The sequence below is a fragment of the Schistocerca piceifrons genome, chromosome 4 (genome assembly GCF_021461385.2).
Source record: "Schistocerca piceifrons isolate TAMUIC-IGC-003096 chromosome 4, iqSchPice1.1, whole genome shotgun sequence".
In the NCBI taxonomy this organism is placed as follows: domain Eukaryota; kingdom Metazoa; phylum Arthropoda; class Insecta; order Orthoptera; family Acrididae; genus Schistocerca; species Schistocerca piceifrons.
Genome location: NC_060141.1, coordinates 308,080,542 through 308,096,760, shown reverse-complemented (window position 1 = coordinate 308,096,760; position 16,219 = coordinate 308,080,542). Strand labels below are relative to the sequence as shown.

Here is a 16,219-nt window from a genome sequence, read left to right as displayed (position 1 = left end):
GAAGTCCATATGTACTAGCTACCAAGCAGCAGTTGATACATAGACATTCAATAAATCACACAAGAACTTACAGTATTAAGAGTTTCTCCAAACAACAAATGGAAAATTCCAAAAGCATTACACACCATCTGACATTTCATGACACATTCGCACCAATGGTGATATACTTCGGTATTTAAATTAGCAGTCGCTGTGCATCATAATACCTTCCTGGAACGCGGACGTAGAATGATGGCTTCTCCATGAACTTTGCTTCGAATAATTGTGTGAGAGAGAGAAATCTGCCTTCTTCCACATCATCTTTTCTCATTTGAATGACCTGAATGTTATCATTATTACTAGCTGGCAAGTCCATGTGTTTCTTCCTATAAAAATCATTTATGTGAGTAAATTTGCAACATATTACATATAAATTACATGCATGAATGTTTAAAAAAGGTAAAACAAAGATAGGAAGAAAATATCTTCAAAATGCATTAAAAATGGCTCTGTATGGAAATGAGAGGAAAAAAAGCACACAACTGGAGCCAACCAATCTGAGTTTTAGAAACAAATTAAATTAGTCAAATACATATATTCAGTGTTACGAAGATCTGGCTCAAACTACTGTTCCTGTTACAATATTTGGTAAGTTGGTAATTTTCATCAGAATGTATTGAATACAAACAAAATGATACGGGTAAACTATCACCAAATAGAGAAGGCATTAAGCGGCAGACAGGCATACAGAAAAAAGACTGCTAGATATTATAAGCTATTGAGCAAGTCCTTCATCAGATGTAGGGAAAACAAAAATGTGCTCTTTATCAATTCTGTACATAGGAAAGCACACTTTTCTATGTACCAAACTGACAAAGTTCTGGTCTATTGAAACCGGAGAATGGTAATCCTTAAGAAAATATTATTAATATAAACCCTATAGTTGGCACAAGCAGTCAGTTACAGTGTTTATTTGTGGAATATTTTTTTCAGTTCTCTGTTCCTCTTTCAGCCCTGTGATGACTTCCTACCAGCTGCAATACATGACTAGAAAGTTTGACAATGAAGAAATATATGCATTCTGAGCAGTAACACAACCAGAGATTGAACTGTCAGATTATTATCCCTTCAGACTGTTTTGATGTGCAAGATTGTGTGTGTTAGATGTTATCTTTGTAAGAATGTCTGACACTTAATCACATCCAGTATTTACTTCCTTTATCATCGATATTCTCTATTAAAAATAATGTAACAATAATGAAACACTTTACCCCCTGCAAAGCAATGAGCAATAGCAGGCACTGCAGACAACTGGCCATTTACACAAAGTGAAAACCCCTATGTGGTGACTGGCACCTGATCCCTGTAGAAGAAGCCCTTTGAGATCTCTGGAGTATGAAGTGTTCAGAAATGGACAGATGCCAAGAACCCAGCTGCGAAAAGGTTTTTGACAGAACTGCTATTTCTGGTATGAGAAGAAGTGAAATAAATTATGATTGCTTCCTGATACTTTTAACTTGTAAACAAAATGAAGTAAAAGAAAAATTATTCATCAAAAATGCCTCACCATCAACAGGCTGTTTGTTACCATGCCCTTATGGAGGAAGGTAGTTAGACAGCACCTGTGTCTGGGGCATTTATGAGCACACAGCACAATGGTGGATAAGATATACCAAAAAAGTTTCTCAATGCTTTTCTTCTTTGCATGTATTACAACATACATCGCCTCATCATTATGTCATAGGCTGAAACTGACATCCAGTATCAGTAGGTTAAGTAGTCAGAAAATACAGCTGCATTTCCTGGTTCAGTGAACATGGTTTGGAACCCACATTACAGTTAGCATTTACAGAAGACAACATTGTGACAGGCACAATATGATATTTTCTGACTAATCACCCTTTCCTCTGCAAATCAAGGTCCAATACATTTATATATGCCACAAAGTGCCCATTTTGATTCTAAATAATCCATGATTCATCTCAGCATGGCTGTGTGTCTGCAACAGTTTCAAGCTGCATGTGGTCCTGTGGGTCTTAGAATGCTTCACAAGATAGATGGCCAGCATAATGCTGCCCAGCCTAACCTATATTATGATTCCATAAGTATGACAACTATACTAATAAATCAAAAGTATACCAGCACCTATTAGCGGACATTAATATGTGATGTGTTCATTCTTCGCCTTCATGATGGCTTCAACTCAGCAGGGGACACTTTCAAGGAGCAGCCTGAATACTTGTGAGTAATAGCAGCCCATTCATCCTCAAGAACAGAAACCAGAAAAGTTAGTGATGTTGGACGCTGGAGCAAATTCAACATTCTAACTCGTCTCAAAGGCTTTCCCTTGGATTCAGGTCAGGACTCTGGGCAGGCAAAACCATTTCAGGAATGTTACTGTTCGCAAACCACTGCTGCACAGATGTGGTGTCATGCCAATACAATCAATCATCATCTCAAAATTGTTCCCCTAACGTACGCAATACACAAAGCTGTAAAATATGTCCATATTCTTCCAAAATTAATGTTTTCTCAAGGACAATAAGAGGACCACACAATAACCACAAAAATCACTCCCATGCTGTAACACCACCTCTTCCACAATTCACTGTTGGCACTACACATGATGCCAGGTAATGTGCTCCGTGCATTTGTCAAACCTAAACTCTTTCATCAGATTACCACAGGGTATAGGATTATTTAGAACACCAAACTATGCATTTTCAGTCATCTACTGCCCAGTGACATTGCTCTTTACACCAACTCAAGCATCGGTTAGCAGTGGCTACAGAAATGTAAATGGCTTATGAGGAGCTGCTTGAGCATTGAATCCCATTCTTTTTACTTATTTATTGCTTCTCTAGCCAGACCAGACTAGGGCCTTAAGGCACTGTCTTACAACTGACCAGGAGCAACACATACTAGAAATACTACATAACAATCATAATAATTTGTGTATATGTTGTGTTTGCTCTTTTGGACATGTCCGAAGTATCAGACTCCTTATATGATCCTTATTCAAAGGTTTTGGGCATTGGAATGATTCAATGGCAACAGGTGAAAATTTGTGCCAGAGAGGAACACGAACCTGCATTTCCAATTTAGTGGGAGCTGTCACCTCACACTACCAGCAAAGCAACCTACCCATGAATCGCTCACTTGCCATTTAGGATTTCTGCAAGGGATCGGGTTTGGTGTGCGTCCACAATGGAAGATCAGATCTTTAAAGAACAGACATCTTACATGATCCAGCACCCATACAAATACTACTGCATTTGGGCACTGAAATGAATTAGATATACAAGGTCGACAACCAAAGATCTATTTTTTCAATACAAATGCACACCAATCAAGATCTCTTGCAGGAATCTGAAATGGTCAGTAAGGGGTTCATGGTTAGGTGATGGTATGCCAACACTAATAACAATAATAATAATAATTATTATTATTATTATTATTATTATTATTATTATTATAAAAGAATGGTGACATCAAGAATGATATTAATTAGTTTAGCATTTTTGAAGCCTTGTTTGGTATCAGAAGAAGTGAAAGGTGTAATGAAAGAGGACAAGATTGAAATGAAAATGCTAATGGCTTAGGGAACAAGTGAATTTCAATAGAGAATTCTGTTCATAATGGTAAGGAAAAGTGGTTGGGGAGGGAGGGTTGACGAGAGTGAGTTGCAGACAAGTATATGGAAGTGATAGTTACAGTGACAGAAGGTAGACCATTAGATGTCTTTTGAAGTTTGAAAGGATTTTAATTTCTATAATATCTTGAGAAAGATTGTTCCAAAGTCAGATTCCTGATACAGAAAATGATTTAGAGAACATGTAAGTATTGTACATTGGTACAGATCAGATTTTACTTCGTTGAAAACAAGTATTTCGGCTGTGTTGTTCAGACAATAGTATACGAGTTGAAGAGAAATAAGGAGTGTAATGATCAAGAAGACGACAGAGCAAACACACCAAGAATTATACACAGTCATTGTGCTATCTGGACTGCTGGTAGCTTTCTCAGAATCATGAGAGGTTCCTTCCACTAATTTCATGCAATTTTTTTACAGTCACTCCCTGCAATATTCGATGGACCTTGTCCATTAGTATATGATGTCTGACTGGTCTCGGTTTAGCTGTGACTATTGCTTCGCATTTTCACTTCACAATCACATTAACAACACTCAACTTAGGAAGCTTTACAAGAGTTGAAATGTCCCTGATAGATTTCTTACTCAGGTGACATCCGATATATTACCCACACTTGACGTCAGCTACCTCTCCTGATGAATCCATTCTGCTGTCACTACCTCTCTACTGACAACATAATACTCCCTGCCTACTTTTATACTGGCAGGTCCACTTTTCATGACACCTAGTGGTCAATTACATATTACATAGACATGTCCAGATATTTCTGGTCAGAAAATGTACATCTTGAGGGATTTGTCAGTTTCAGCAGGGTCAGTCTCTGGTATCCCTATTAGGAACTGCTCAGCAGCGGTTTTCAGAATGGAATGTGATTTCTCTCCTCACCTGGTTGCCTTCTGAATGAAACCTAAGCCACATTGATGATATATGTACAAAGACAAAATGTACCATACCAGAAAAGTCGCCTTACTCTGCACCAGGAAACCACAATGACTGTTGAAGCTTCAGAGTAGGTGCCAGGAAAGAAATATAGATAAAGATAGTTATTGAAGTCACAGGTGTTTGGCTGAACCATCAAGAGGTAAGGAAACCTCAAGCTCTGCCTTTTTGACGACCATAAAGGACTTATTAAGTACTCTGAAACATTTATTTTGTTACTGTCTTCTGTTTTTTTACAAATTAAAAAAAAATAATGCAATAATATGAACTTAAATTCCACATGTGGGACACAAACTGACACTAGCATCATGTTGCTGCTTTCCAGTCCATTGATTATGCCACAGAACTGTGAAGCCATTATACTAATTACTGTTACATTGAGGTATTTCTTATTGCTTTTCCATCCTTGACTACACTGCATGACAACATCTGTGTCATATGAAAAGCACATTAAGAATTCTTGTGGGTTTTCATAATGTGTATTGTTTTGCACTACACAGCTGCAGTTCCAATTACTCTTTAGTTTTGTGAGGAGTTATTTACACTGACTAATGTGATTCAGTCTTGTATAGCATGGCTTGTAATTTCAGCTCTAGCCATTTTTTGCGATCTCAAGTGTAAAATGTCCAGTTTGCTCTGTTACCCACGCATCTTTGACTCTCCCATGGACTCGCCATCTGAAAGATGGAGACAGAATGGGAACTGATCAGCAGAATGCAGATCATTGACAACTTCCCAGTGAACAATATGCGAGGGCTGGAGGAAAGAGAAGAAGATATCTAGGGCAGGTAATGCTGTAAAAGTAACAAACAATATGTGTCAGCCAATGCTGAGAATACGTAGCTCCCAAGCAGTTACAAAGCTCATCACAAGTACATATCTAGAGGTAGTGCCACAGGACACTGTGTGGACTGAAATCACATAGCAAGTTATATCTGCTGGGCAGTTACATTATGAAGTCAGTGAGAGCTGTGCCAACTAAAAGCTCTGATGATTATAAGTAGATGGAACATATTGGTATCTTATACACCATATGTACTATAGCAACAAATGCGTGAAGGTCTCTAACTGTGACAGCACATTAGTGATATGTGTCATGTCATAAACAAAGTCATTTAATATTTATAAATAAAAGTGCAAAAATGTGGATGTTCTACAAGGTGTTGAACACACAGTTTTGTCCTTCTCATTTATAAATCTGCAGTTGTCTTACCCAGCAATGAGGGAGGAATCAGTTTACACAGTCAACCTCACCTCTGCTCATGTAATCCTTTCCAAGATTTGTGCATCCCCTTAGAACAGGAATGTCAGTACAATTAAAGTACATTTCCTGCAGAAAGGCTGGAAATCTGATTCTTGATTGGTGATGGTGGTACCTTGTGCAAAATGCTCCATCATGGTCTGGGCATTATCTTCACTGCTGCTCTGAAGAATTATTTTTTTCACTGAAGCACTGCCTGATATTTGCACCCTTGTCTGAAATCCTTCTGGTGATCTCCCATTCACCTGAAGATGTAGCAGAATGATGTCCTGAGTTCCAGAATTCTATTATGATCTCTTCTTCCATTCATTATTTGGATGATCACATTTTACCTTTTCTTTCTAAAAGTGTGTTGTGTTACAACAGATGGTCTTGCTTTGTACTTCTGCATGGCTATGCACCTGTGCTGATTGCATAAGGGGACTTGTCATTCAGTCAAGAGACACAATTTCTGTGGAGTGAATGGTTCACCAGTGTAGCAATTCATGTTGGTAATCACTCAAAGAAATGACATTCTGTGAGCCCAAGCATTGAATGTCAGAACTCTGACTTAGTAGGTAAGACAGAAATCTGGAAAGAGAAATGTAAAGACTCAATCTACATATAGTAGGAGTCACTGAAATAAAATGGAAAGTAGATAAGTATTTGTGTTCAGTCTGATTCAGGTAATATCAAGAACAGTAGAAAATGGAATAACTGGGTAGGGTCTGTTATGGATACACAGATAGAGCAAAGAGTGAATTATTGTGAATAGGATAGGATTATTCTCATCAGATTTAACTGCAAACCAACGTAAATGGTAGTTTAGGTGTACATACTAATGTCACAAATAAAAGATGAAGAGAAAGTGTATAAGGACATTGAATGAGTAACTCAGTACGTAAAGAAAGATGGAAATTTTATAAAATTTCATAATTCAGGAGGATTGGAAAGCTGTAGTTGGGGACGGAGTAGAAGACAGGGTTACTGGAGAGTACAGGTTCGCTAATAGGAATCAGAGGGGAAAGAGACTCCTGGAGCTCTGCAATAAATTTCAGCGGACAGTAGCAAACACATTATTCAAGAATCACACAAGGAGAATATATATGTGAAAATGTTCTGGGGCACAGGAAGATAACAGTGGGATTACATTATGGTGAGAGAGAGAGTCCAAAATCAGATATTTGTTTTAAAGGATACCAAGAAACAGACTCAGACCACAATCTTGTAAGCTAATGGTGAAGATTTGGCTGAATTCTAAGAGAATCGCCAGGAAGAATCTATCCAATAAATATGCACAATACTGAACTGTTGAGGAACGAAGATGTTTGTTTAAAGTTCTCTGAGACTCCAAATACAGTGTTCATAAATACCACAGCAGGGAGTTCACTTGATGAGGAATGGACATACATGAACTAGCCCTCACAGGAACTGGACAAACAAATGCAAGTAAGAGGAAGGTAACTGCAAAGAAATTCTATTAACAGAAGAAACAGTGCACTTCAATCGATTGACAAAAGAAGAAAACAATAATGCTCCAAACACAAAAAAGGGGAAGGGAGAGAGGGAAGGAGAAAGAGAGAGCAATATACATCATTTAAGAATGAAATTAATATGAAGTGTTAGGAAAATAAAGCATAATGGCCACAGGAAGTATGTGAAGAAAACAAAAAGTAAATGAGTAGCAGCAGCACAATCAACATTACAAAACGCCAAAATAGCTTTTGGCAAAATTAAAGCAATTGCATCATCATCAAGAGTATAAAAGGAATTCTACTGTTAAAAATAGAAGAGAGACTGGATAGGTAAAAAGAATACAATGATGGAATTTCCGTGGATAAGTAACTGTCTGCCAATGTGGTAGAAGAGGAAAAGGATGTCCATTTGGAAAACACAGAGTAACCTGTGTTAGAGTCACAGTATAACACAGCTTTGGGAGAGTTATAATTTAAGCAAAGAAGATGACATTGCTATCCTCATTGAAAATGAGGGAGAATTACTGGGCCTGTTGAATGGAATGAACAGTCTAACGACTGAATTGAGTATAAACCAAAGAAAGATGAAAGTACTGAGGAGCAGTAGAAAAGAGCTTAGTATTAAACTAAACACCAAAACTGTGGATTATGCAGTAAGGAAATTGAAGGAATTCTGCTACCTTGGAAGGAAAATATCACACAATGGACGAAGCAAGAAAGATATAACAACAGACTAGCATAGGCAAAGTGGAGATTTCTTGCTAAAAGAAGTTCACTAACATCTTACGTAGGCCACAAATTAAAGGAACAAGTTTCTGAGAATGTAAGACTGGGGCACAGCATGGCACGACAGTGAATCATGCACTACGGTAAAACCAAAAAGAAGGTAGTTGGGGATTCTGAGAGGTGGTATTACAATATGATGTTTAAAATCATGTGAACTGATAAGCTACCTCTAGAATTGTTAAGGGAAGTAATGCATGAAAAACAGTGACAAGAAGACCAGGAGAGAGATAGAACAGGTGTTAAAAAAAATCAGAGAATAACTTCCATGGTACTATTAGAGAGCAGTAAATCTAGGGGAAGGCGGAGGTTGGAATACATCCAACAAATAACATAGGGTGTTGGATGGAAATGCTACAGTTGGATGAAGAGATTGGCATGAAGGCCCCAGTTTTCCTTGTTGTGCATCTTTCTCATAGGCTTATCTCTAAGCACTGTTCTGATAAGTGAATCCAGATTGAAACAGCAAGTTATCAACTACATCCCCATGAGCAGTGTGTGTGAAGACAGCAGTGAATATTGAAATACTGACTGAGGAGATTGATGCCACAGCAGTGCCGAAGTGTGTGCACTAACCTCTGTTCAAAAGTCATACAATTTCTTTAGACTTGAGGCACTCAACAGTGTACTTCTGAGGGTAAGTGTCGGCCCCGTAGTGCACTGTATGTATCCAAGTCCTCCACAAAATAGGAATGGGTGGGGAAAGGGGGATGCTCCCTCAGCTTAAATTGTCTTTACATTGAATTGCAGGAATACCTAAATTGTCCCTGTTTGCCATTAGTACCAATGATTGGGAAATTTGCTTGGTTGTCCTTTATTCTGTCGGTGAAGTTGTGTGTATAGATTGTGTGTGTGTGTGTGTGTGTGTGTGTGTGTGTGTGTGTGTGGAGAGAGAGAGAGAGAGAGAGAGAGAGAGAGAGAGAGAGAGAGAGAGAGAGAGATTGGGAAATTTGCTTGGTTGTCCTTTATTCTGTCGGTGAAGTTGTGTGTATAGATTGTGTGTGTGTGTGTGTGTGTGTGTGTGTGTGTGTGTGTGGAGAGAGAGAGAGAGAGAGAGAGAGAGAGAGAGAGAGAGATTGTGGTGTCCGATCTAGTAGGCAGTGCCGGCTCTTTCATGTGGCGAGTTTTCATTTTTTTTTTTTTTTTCCATGTTTTTGTCTGGTTAGATGATTTGTGGATCATGTGTCGGGGAGGTTGTGTTGCTGGTATTGGTGAGTTGGTTTTGTGTGTTGTTGTTGACCTGTGAGGTCAAGGGAAGTGTTTCATTCCAAGTATTGTGTTTTCTTGTGGTTTTTGAGGTAGTGATGATTGTGGAAGTGGTTGTAGGTTTTGGGGTTTATGAATTGGTATAAGTAGTTTCCGTTGACCTATATAGGTCAAGGGAAATGTTCGATTCCATTGGATATTGTTTCTAGTTGATTTTGCGAATGTTGTGGTTTGTTTATTTTACCGGTTTTGTCGTTTGGTTTAGTGGCGTGTGTTTATTGTTAGTTTGTCCCCACCCCAAAACCCCCAATTTCCTGGCTTGTCCCATTAGTTTCATTATATTATAGCAGGAATATGTGTTTGATGGTTTCTTTTATCTATTTTCGTGTTTGTTGTCACGTTTACCTAATGACGTTATAGTAGCAACATGGGAGTAGTTGTGAATGGTCGTTTCCGCCATATTGGTGACGTCCTTGGTTAAAGCAGACGGGTGGAATTGGACATTTCCATTACCCGAGGTTTGTTATATGCAAAATTGGAGTCTTGCAGAGAAGGGAGAGGTTTCTGCTATTCCGAGAAGCACATTTCCCAGAGATCAGTTCTCAACCCATTTGTGTTCTAGTATATTCTGTAAACTATTTTACTGGTGAGGTTTCTCTTTTGCTTTCACTTTATATTTTCACTGAGATGGAAACAGCTTCAAATAAAAGAAATTGGTTGAAGAACCTGACAGCTTTTTCAGGAAGATGTGAAGATGTATGTCACTTTTAGTTGGATCAGCTTCTGTCTCTTCAGATTCTACCAGTGATTACAGGCTCACTGCTTGAGTGTCATTTTGGTCAGTTTTTATTTTGATTTGAGGTTTCTCTTGGTGGTACTACATTCTTCTGTTTATATCTGTTTCCTTGTTTGAAGCATTTTAGGATAAGTATTTCAACACAACTGAAATTTTCTAATCGCATTCGTTGGCTTCACTAGCTCTCAAGAAAACTGTCACCTTTGAATTTAACCTAGACCTCAGGCTATGCTGCAAATCAGTCTATCACCACAACCTACATTCCAAAAAATAAGGCAGAAAAAGAAAGAAAAAAACTGTTGCCAATGTTCTGTTCTCTTGCTGTTTGCACATGTCATGTCACATCATTATGTCACAGGAAAAAGTCAACATCGAGTATTGGTAGGGTCAGTTGAGCAGATTTCTCTACTTGTGTGGCACAGACTGCTGACACTTAGAGCACTTCACCAAGTTTTGAATAGTAGGTTATGTCTAAGAGAGAGGAATCCAGCTATTATGCATTTTGGAAAAAAAAAAAAAATGGAAACCTAAATATGATTATAAAAGTGGCTGTTTCTTCCAGGTTTGTGTTCAGCTTTCTCATTAGTCCTTCACATCAGTGAAATCTTCCCTTTTCATTCTTTTCTGAGCTCCAGCAGGACTAAACTCATCTAAAGAGTGTATCATAACAGGAGAATCTCCTAGTAACCTGGTAGTATCTAGTAGTGCAGCTCATGGCGAAATGTCAACTTCTTTATTAACATTGTCCTGTTAAGATTCTCCAGATTTAAGAGATCCTGCAGTATACTTTGAGTCTTTCTTATTTAAATGAATGATATTCTTTCTAAGGTGCTTTCCTTTTCATAAACAGACACACTACCTGAAACATTATGTTGTTCGTTAATTATTCCCACTGGTGAAACCACAAGTAAAGTAAATTTTTATGGCATGTTTGGCTAGGAGACACTCAGGGGGGATGGTCAGTGAGCTGTTCACAAGTTTGTTCAATTGTATACCACTTTGGCGATTTGTGTGTTCTTAACCTAATACAGTAATTCTATCAGAGAAAGGCGACCTACAGTTTAATGTAACACCTGAACTACGTGTCATTCCTGGCAAATCTTCACATCACTGTGAGGTGAAAGTTAGCATCAAGTCAGACTGAAAAATTTCTATGGTGGGACTGGGATTTGATTCTGCGACCTCTCGGTTTCCAGTCAAGTGCATTACCACTAGACCAAAAGGCCTGATGACATAACCACAGATAGTTTAAAGGAAAATGATCTCTCTCATGGAAAATTGTCACTACTCTTCATTTTGTAATTTATAGAGCTGCTTGCTCTGGAGGAATTTTAGCAAACATAGTACTCAACATGTGTTATCACATAAAGAGTATGCCTTTACTGACATTTATCATAGTTGGTCCAGTCTGTTAGTGTACTTTGACCATTTTTGTGGTGACTTAACATATTTCTGACAAGTAAAATACTGCCACTTCAAAATTTTCCCTCTTTCTTCTACAAATACTATTTAGGAAACTTCCAAGTTGTTGTATCACACTCTAAAATGAGTATGTGCATGGTTTCTGTGCATAACTTCCTCCACCAAGACGTTATGGGTTAAAGATACATACTGGCCACTCTGACGTCTTGGTTGTGGTAACAGACTGATCCGTAAACCAGCTCGAGGTTTAGGTTAATCTGGAAGGTGACAACTGGTTGTGACATGGCAAAGACACCAAATGTGAAAGCAGAAAATGTGGTTGAGTAACTAACTGGCATAGAGAAGCCTTACGTTTCCATCCATGCCATGCTGAAAAATGCAGGGATGAGGGATTCAAGACGCAACTTTTTCCCACCTACCGCCCAGGAGGTGGAGTTTAGTTTTTCCTTTCCACATTGCTCACTCAAAAAATCATCATTCCACACAGTATTGCATGAGATAGACACATTTAATATTTGGTCATTGCGATGATTACTGTTGCAGAAAGAAAAAAGGGTATTTGCAACTGGTTCCACACATTACAATAGCATTAGAAGCAATTGCTATAACCTAGCACTCATATATTTTTGCAGATACCTGTTTATAACGGTGAAGAAATTAAGTTTTTGAGCTGAGTAATCCAATAACATTGATGTCATTACTGAATGAGCAAAAGCTCGGATTGGACACTTGAAGGGAAGAATGAAGCATGGACTCCAAAAATAATTACTATTGCAATTTAAGTGATTTACAGAACTACAGGAAAACTAAACCAGCATGACCACTGCTATTGAATTTGGGTCTAATGTCTTAATCATTGTGGCGTAACCTCACTCAGTTATGATAAAGTTCACTGAATTACTTATGTAATATAAGTAGTATAAGTGACATGGTTTTCTGAATATCTAAGGCAATTTCATGGAGTTACAGCGGAAGACTCTCACTTTTACAACATATTTTCCCATGAGCATGCGTCTGTATCTCTCATGACTCTGGTTCTTTGGTGAAAACCACAGAAAAGGCGCTGTCATTTAGATGCTTCGGAATGTATGCAACCTACAACATTTTCGGATCTGTTTGATATACGAGACTTAAACAATAAATACGGAATAACACAAATTATGCAAGAGTTTATTGCATACTTTTACGGCGATTCCCGGTTCACATTCTAATATTTTGGGCCATAGCTGGGCCACGGCGTCAACAACCGGCCTTTGATCACTAAGTTGACATCTCTGTGGAGCAGCCAAAAACTACAATAAGCACAAGCTGTGTTGGGAACAACATTTCGACTTATAGTTTTACATAAATTTTAACTCAACGACTGCATTTTCGTGGATGGTTCTAAGGCTCACTAATACAAATTTTGTGACACACAGCTATAAATACAATTTCAGCGGCTTATAAGCCCAAACAGACGGATCCCATCGTTAAAATGACATAAACATAAAACGCGAGGCGTCCTTACCTTCTTACTTGCAACGAAAGCGAACAGGTTGAGACGCAAAGTAAACAGTGTGTGCTGTCACTGTACAGCAACGATAAAGTGCCTACGAAATGGGCCAAACTTTATCTTATCCAAACTTGCTCTCAATAAACCACAGTCACAGAGATAGCAGTTTCTCTACATTAATTTTAAAACAAATAAAATGGTTTACATAATGAAAACAAACGATAACAGTTGAGTAAATGTCAATGCAAACACACGTTATCTCTTGCAAGCCTTTTCCGGCTACACGTAAACAGCGCTTCAGTTTGAGTTTGTTGATACGCTGCAGACGAAACGATTGTAACCAATGAGATGTCAGCGCACAGTCAAAGATAAAATTTTCAATCTCCATTTTTTTTTTTTTTTTTAATATAGCATTGCAGTTAGTTTATAGCTTCGCATAAGTTTGGCGCCTAAAAAGGATGACTGCAATTATATCTCACACTTTCCTCTTGTTTACATTTCTCCAGCGCCTTCTGGTACAGGTTCATTCCATGACCTGCTTTTTTCACCGTCAGTATTTTAGCACATCTTTGACGCAATTGTTTGCAATCATGCGAATTACCCAATGACTCTAAACTTTCTATTGCGTTTGCTTTGTCGTTACAACCAGAATCTAAAATTACTATGTTACAACTGCTCCAACTAACACAGCCATCTCCAAATTTTTATAACTGGTCATAAATTCCACAAGTAATAAAAAAAATTGAATTTTAGCCTGTTAGATCTACGTAAGGTGTTCGGTGTCGCTGATCATAATTTTCTGCTCACGAAACTATACTTCCATGGGATTTGTAGCTACCATCTGTCGTTACATAGCGATATGACGCACGCGCCGTGTGCGTGTGTTTACAAACATTGTGCTGTCAAACATTTCGCACCAGACACCACCGGCACTGTATTGTATGCATGTTTTTGGTTTCGTTTACTCTTTGATTTATGCTTTTTAAGGTTTTATGTCTACTGTGTCTGATTATTAGTTCATAGCTACGGCATAACTTGAATGTCATGTTCCCGGCTTATTTATGTTAAGTTGTGAATTGGATTCTAAGAAGCCGTTATATTTTTTCGCCGTTTCCCCTGTGGCCGCATTCAGTAAAATTTGTCACATTGCATGAGTAAGTTTTTCATGTAGTACTTCAATTTCACCGTGTTGAGATAAATACACAGGATTAAATCGTCGAACGAAGCCTATCTGGCTTGTACCGACAAACTGGCGCAGCAGACGTGATCGCCTGCATAGTATCACTGAATTAACGAGTGCTCGTGGAGGAGATTTGCAAAATGACTGGCTCACCGTCTACGACTAATCCTGTCGGTACTGGCTGTATGTCTACTACCGTTCTGGCCACACAATTTGGCTTTGTGGCGTGTGCAAGTGGAGCCTAGTTTTTCTATTCCGAAATGTCAGCAGATATTACTAAGTTTGCGGCGGTAGTAAGTCAATTAGGTTACCAGTACACCGCTGCAGTGCAAGAAGAATCGATCTGGCAAGTGTCAGCATCGCAGGAAGAACGAATCCGACAGGTGCTCACCTATGGTGCTCACCCAAGAATATACCACAGACAGAAACCCTTTGTAGTACTTGCGGCACCTACGAAGCAAAATGGACGCGGAAACGGTACCAGACAACTTACTGCGCACAATATGGAGCAGTCCTTTACCACCGCCCATCGAAGTAATCATATCATCCTAGACTGACACATCGCTGAACGCGTTAGAGGGTTTGGCAGATAAATTCCAAGACGCAATGATGCTACTTCCTATCAGCGCATTCACCACGTAGTGTGTTAGCCCGATGCCAATTGCTTCGCGCGCACATTACGACGTCTTATAAGCCAAGGTAGATCTAGTGACGCAGTAGATGGGCGAATTATTATCTCGTAACGACTGAAGAAACGGCAGAGGCCGGAATCGGAACTGCTGACATTCGTGGAGAAGATCATCAACGACTTCTTCTGTAATTGGGCCTGAGCAGCAAGGTATCTGTTGGTATTCGCGAGTAGGCACTCAAATACACAAATTCCTACACTTACCTGAATGTCAGCTACAGTCGGAACTAGGTGCCTCCACCAACTGCTGGTCCATGTCTCCACACCTGTTTGGTAAAGATTGGCTGTCTAGCTGGAAATATTTAATAGACACTGGATCCAATCTGTGTATTTGTCCATGGACCATGATGCGCAGATGATGATTCTGTCTGACTGCAGCGAACAGTTCGGTCATAACGATGTATGGTACTCTGCAACCAGAATTAGATCTGGGTTTGCATCGAGCTTTCACACAGGATTTTACCATCGTGGACATCACCAAACCCACTATCAGAGCAGACTTTCTCGCCAGACACAAAGAATATGCGCCTAACTGATAACGCCACTGGTCTGACAGCATCTGGGTTTCATCGAGATGCAGCTATACATTCTGCCAAACTGATTCATCTCACAGATGGAGAGTACGCCAAACGGTTGCATGGATTTCCAGCCCTGACATGACCATATGGCGCCCCTAAGTAAGTAATACACAACATGGTTTGTTACACAAGACAACAGATGGACCACCAACATCTTGTAGACCACGACGTTTGGCTCTGGACTGGATGGCGATGGCAGAATCAGAGTTTTACAGTATGATCCATTAGGGAGAACTGCCTTGTCCAGCAGTCTATGGTCCTCGCCGATACATATAGTTCCGAATAAGTGTGGTGCATAGTATCCTTGTGGTGATTATAGAGCTATTGACACTGTAAGGTGGCGTGGTCTCCTGACCTTCATTTCTTACATATTCCGTCCTCACAATCGTATTCTGCACATCAAGACGCTTCATTCGAACCCAAACTCGATAAGGTAGAGTCAATTTTGTATGAATTCGTGTAAGCAATATGCAAATCTAATAAGTAAATTGCAAGTGCGCACTGAGGTTAAAAAAGTCGAGGCTGGCGTACACAACATGACGGCGACAGGAATTTTCATTCTAGGGAGGCAGCCGGCCCACTGGGAGGTAAGTCTCTTCAGAGGGGTAGTCGCACACCTACTTCAGCCGAAGCAACCGCCCACAGAGAGGACAGCTTTTGCCAGAGCGAAGGGATAATGACTCCCGTGTTCGACTTAAAAGCAAATTCCGCTACATTGTGTGTGAGCGCCCAGAAGACACATTAAGTGATGGACCAGCTGTGCAGTTACGGAGTCCTCACAGGAGGAC

The 16,219-nt window shown here is 39.3% G+C and overlaps 1 protein-coding gene across 1 annotated transcript in view; it reads right to left on the bottom strand.

The window, feature by feature from the left end:
* The window catches only part of LOC124794974 (N-acetylgalactosamine kinase), an 84,618-nt gene extending 71,212 nt beyond the window's left edge, over window positions 1-13,406 (bottom strand). The window contains exons 1-2 of the mRNA XM_047258705.1: window positions 13,001-13,406; window positions 207-365 (exon numbers count right to left, since the gene is read on the bottom strand). Coding sequence (XP_047114661.1) covers window positions 207-355 — 149 coding nt within the window. The 5' untranslated portion in view covers window positions 356-365; window positions 13,001-13,406. The remainder of the gene's footprint in view (window positions 1-206; window positions 366-13,000) is intronic.
* Between the last annotated feature and the right edge of the window lie 2,813 nt (window positions 13,407-16,219).